General features: G+C 52.0%; 1 protein-coding gene across 1 annotated transcript; it reads left to right on the top strand.

The window, feature by feature from the left end:
- The first annotated feature begins 267 nt into the window (after positions 1–267).
- LOC125520210 (ethylene-responsive transcription factor RAP2-13-like) lies at positions 268–2,316 on the top strand. The gene has a single exon (XM_048685057.1). It carries the CDS (start codon positions 906–908, stop codon positions 1,992–1,994), a length of 1,089 nt encoding a protein of 362 aa, XP_048541014.1. The 5' UTR covers positions 268–905; the 3' UTR covers positions 1,995–2,316.
- The last annotated feature ends 2,578 nt before the right edge of the window (positions 2,317–4,894 follow it).

Here is a 4,894-nt window from a genome sequence, read left to right as displayed (position 1 = left end):
ATCAACCTCAAAGCATTGATTCCACCAGCAAACGGCGGCTCATGCGATAGGCATGAATGAATGAACTCACAATAAGGCCAGGTCAACCATGCATCGCCACGGTTGACACGCGTGGCACCACTCCTTCCCGGGCCCCGCACGTCAGCCACAACCCCACCCTTTCACGGCGCGAGGTCTCGTCGTCGTCGTCCACGGTTCATTCATCCATTCACACCCTCCTCCATCCTCCTCCCCGCGCTCCGGCGCTATATAAAGCCCCCGCCGGAAGCCATTGCTCCCCAGGAGAGACCCGCCACCCGCCCCCACACCACACCACACCATCACCAAGCACGCACACCCACGGCCATCCCATCCACGACCCACGACCCACGACCCACGACCCAGGCACCCCACTCCCCCGGCGAGGCTGAGCGATCTTTCCCCAAACCCAAACACAGCAAACACGACGGAGCACCCACGCCACCCCGGCGGCGACCGCAGGTAAGATTCCCTCCCCGACCTCCCCTCCTCCGGGGCCTCTCTTGGTTGCTATTAGATCAGGCAAGAAGGGGTTCCTGGACACCATTTTTTCATCTTCTTCTTCTTCCGCTTCCGCTTCGCTCGCATGCGAAGCTTTTGATCTTGTTCTTCTTGATCGGACGAGCGGAGATCCGGAGAACCTTTTTACTCCTCTGGATCCTCGCTCCGTCTTCTTCTTTTTAGCCTTTCTTTTCTAGCCTTTCTCGCGAGCCGGCGTCGGGGCTGTTTTTACAGAGCCCCTTCAGGTTGCTCGCGCCAGCAGTTGGTCTCTCTCCCCTGTTCTTCTTCGCTTTTATTGAAGAAAACAGGGCTTTTTTTTATCTCTTTGATTTTAGTTCGGTTTCTGCACAAAAAGTTTCGGTTTTTTTATCTTGTTCTGGTTGGCAATGGCGGCCATAGATCTGTATGGCGCCGCGAACCAGTTCAGCTCCTCCTCCTCGTCGTCCTCCTCGGACCAGGAGCTCATGAGAGCGCTCGAACCTTTTATCAGGAGCGCTTCCTCGCCCACCTCCTCCACCTCCACCTCCACCTCGCCATTTTCATTCTACGCCACCTCTACCTCCGCCTCCACCTCGTCGCCATTTTCGTATTACAATTCCTCTCCGCTGCCCCAAGAATCCTGCTACTTCCCTGCATCCTCCTCTTACAGTTACACCACGCTTCAAGCTCCGTTTGCTCCCGCCGCCCCCGCCACCACCTCGTCGTCCTTCTCGCAGCTCCCGCCTCTGCCGCCGACCTCGCAGTACAGCGCCTCGCCGGCGGCCGCGTACCCGTCGGCGGGCGACGCGGTGGGGCTGGCCAGCCTGGGCCCAGAACAGATCCATCAGATCCAGGCGCAGCTCTTCCTCCAGCAGCAGCAGCAGCAGCAGAGGGGGTTCTCGGCGTCGCTCCTCGGCCCGCGGGCGCAGCCCATGAAGCAGGCCGGGGCGTCGGCCGCCGGGAAGCTGTACCGCGGCGTGCGGCAGCGGCACTGGGGCAAGTGGGTGGCGGAGATCCGCCTCCCCAAGAACCGGACGCGGCTGTGGCTCGGCACCTTCGACACCGCCGAGGACGCGGCGCTCGCCTACGACAAGGCGGCCTTCCGCCTCCGCGGCGACGCGGCGCGCCTCAACTTCCCCAACCTCCGCCGCGGCGGCGCGCACCTCGCCGGCCCGCTCCACGCCTCCGTCAACGCCAAGCTCGACTCCATCTGCCAGAACATCGCCGCCGCACCGTCGTCCAAGTCGGCTCCGCCGGACTCGCCCAAGGCCTCCACGTCGACGTCGTCGACGGAGGGAGACGGGTCGGTGCTCTCCGCCGGCTCGACGCCGCTCCCTCCGCCGCCGCAGCACCAGCAGCCCGCGGCGCCGCTCCACGAGATGGCCAAGCTGGACTTCTCGGAGGCGCCGTGGGACGAGTCGGACGCCTTCCACCTCCACCAGGACCTCCACAAGTGCCCGTCGTGGGAGATCGACTGGGACTCCATCCTCTCGTGATCGCCAGAGCAAACGGAAGCTCCATGAATGAATTAATTAAGCAGTGTAATTAATCCTGCAGCGGCCAAGGCTCGATGGAATATTAGACGTCGGCCGCCGCCGCTGCGGTTAGGGTTTAAGGAGTTCGCCATCGTCGTCGTAGTAGCAGTCGTCAAGAAGGGTTTAAGCTTAAGTTTACTTATTACTTAGCTACGTACGTACTTCATTGTATTAGTGATCTCCTGGTAGCTTCGCCGGTTGTTTTTTCTCCGAGCAAGGCCAGTCGAGAGTGTAATGTGTGTAACTCTTCGTTACTACGTACTGGATTTGAATTTTATTACCAGTCTCATTGTGATCTATCTTGAGCATATTTCAGTTGTCATCTATCTTGTTCCAGAAACTTCTCTCTCTCTATAGTAATGATCAATGCTTAAAATTTCTGAAGAACCCTTACTATAAACATCACAAAACGACATTTAAAGTAGAATGGAGAGAACAATAAGGCTGGTCACAAACGGGAGGAACTTAGGAGTAACATCACACACTCCAATACAACTTTGCTTATGTGGCACATATTTAATGAAGAGAGAGGTGCTTGTAGTAACTAGCTAAGTTACCGGAACATCACACACTTCAAGAAACAATGAGTCTATAACCTAATAAATACATCGTTGCATGACACTACATAGATGTTCCTACCCATTATGAAGGTAGTAACATAGTCTAGGGAAGTGTGTAAGTTACTAGCTTATGTTCTTGCCCATTGTGACCAGCCTAACATTCTTTTCTGAAGATTTCTTTTTATCAAAACTTTTGTAAAGGGTTTTGGTTATGGCGTAAGTTATGGAAGGGAGACTCAAATACCATGTGCATCGTGAGACTTGTGAGTGTTTCACCGGAGATGGGCTCTTGGCCGGCACCCCGATCGACCTCACGCAATGCACATCTGTTCATGAGCTCATCAGCGACCAAGCTATTCCATTGACCAGATTTAAGAATTCTTTGGATCATGCATTTCAGTTCGCAGCCTTAGCCGCAAAGGACTTTATTACAGGTAGCTTGTTAAGCATTGATGCATTGGAAATGCAAAAGAAATAGTGTAACGAAAGAAGAATTAGGGGGAAAGCACGCTGGGTCAAAAGTAGCATCCTTCTCTTGCAATCCAACCTTCCACACAAAAAAGTACGTTTTTCAAATTGGTGTTGCAAGCATGAATACTTGAGAATCACACCTCCACGAAAGGAGGCTTCATTATTTCCAGGTGTTTATATTCCGTTCCAAGTTGAAAATTTTCAGAAGCATCGTCCCCACCTCCACGAAAGGGACCCCAGGATCGTCCACAACGAGAGGCAAATTGTTGATCTTGATGAAACAATTCGGATCTGCTTATCCAAGTGGCCTTCGGAGGCGTGTGAAACGTTTGAGGAAAGAAAGAGGCGAGGAATTAACTACATGTGTAGCTAGGAGCACCACTGCTATCTATATGCCCGGTGAATATGTTCTTGTTCTCCCTTGGCTGCTAAGAATTCTGCTCCTCTCCGTGGGCTAGCTTTTTCACACTGATTTGGTTTGCTTGGAGCAACGGCGATGGCGACGGTCCTGTCGAGATCGTAGGCTCTGAACGGCCAGGCACACCTGCGGGCTTCCTCGTGAGATGTCTGTGCATTTCGGGGTGGCTTGCGAGCTGGCGGGATGCGAGAGTGGGGCGGGTTCGACAGGCGGCTTCGCTCGGTTGCTGGCCCGGTTCTGTCTGAATTGGCAGTTCACTTCAAGCACGCAAGCGCAACTGATTGTCGTTTTCTTGGTGAGCCGGAGTGGCTTGCATGGATTGATCGGACCAGCGTCGGCGCTTGCAATTTCTGAATTTTAGCTTGGGAATGGAATAACATTTTTTTTTGTATGCAGTATGGTACTCCTATCCTACTTGTCTTCAGCTAGGGCGCATTAGATGAGTGCAAAGGAACCTGTTGATCGTTGATGGCAATGGTTGACTGTTTAGCAGGCAACTGGAAATCAAACAGGATTTGGCATTGAGACCTTAGAGAGACATTTCAAGAGCCAATTCGGTGAACAACCAAATAGGCGAATTCATGTTCGTGACGTTTTGGTTTTCTCATTGAATTGGAATTCCAGTTCAATTCAATACGGAGCTCTTCAATACGGGCATCCAAACAAAACGTAGCAGGTTGCATAAAAGTGTGAAAGATTATACTTCCACCGTTTCAAATTGTTTGAAATGTTGGTATTATCCCAAGTCAAATTTCTTTAAGTTTCAGCAAATCCTTAGTAGTAAATTATATCGACATCTACAACATCATTAGTTTCATCATACTATACCTCAAAACTATACTTTGCACTAATATACTTTTTGGTGGCGTAGACATTAGCATAGATTTCTATAGACATGGTCAAATGTAGAAGAGTTTGACTTAGGCCAAAACTAGAACTTCAAATATATAGCATAAAACTACTTGTTTTCAAGCAAAGGTTCCATAGAACTACCTTTTTAGCTCATAGAGTACCTACCACCAAGTTGGTTTTGTTTCAAAAACAGTGATGACCGATTGCAATACAATTAAGCATTTTAATGACACATGTGGCCCGCACAAAAATGCCATGCGGTCAAGTGGACTTGTTTTGCGTAAGGCAAGAATGACACCGCGCGCCTCCCTCCACTTTTCTCCGGTACCGCAACACCCCATTCCACGCGCCTGGCTCCCCTGCGACCCTCCGCGAGGCCTCCTCCTTCTCTAGTGCAGTGTCGTGTGGCGACACCACCTCGGGCAGCTGCCGAAGCTAATCAGGAAGGCACGGCTCATGCGTGACCACACCTTGGCATCCACGACATTGCAGTGCTCGCCCGTCACCAGATTATGGCCGTGTTTGGATTCATAGACGACGGTGCTTGAGTGTCGCTCCTT

This window comes from Triticum urartu, chromosome 7, assembly GCF_003073215.2.
Source record: "Triticum urartu cultivar G1812 chromosome 7, Tu2.1, whole genome shotgun sequence".
Lineage (NCBI taxonomy): Eukaryota > Viridiplantae > Streptophyta > Magnoliopsida > Poales > Poaceae > Triticum > Triticum urartu.
The sequence above is the reverse complement of the archived record's forward strand: the minus strand, read 5'-3'. Positions and strand labels throughout refer to the sequence as shown.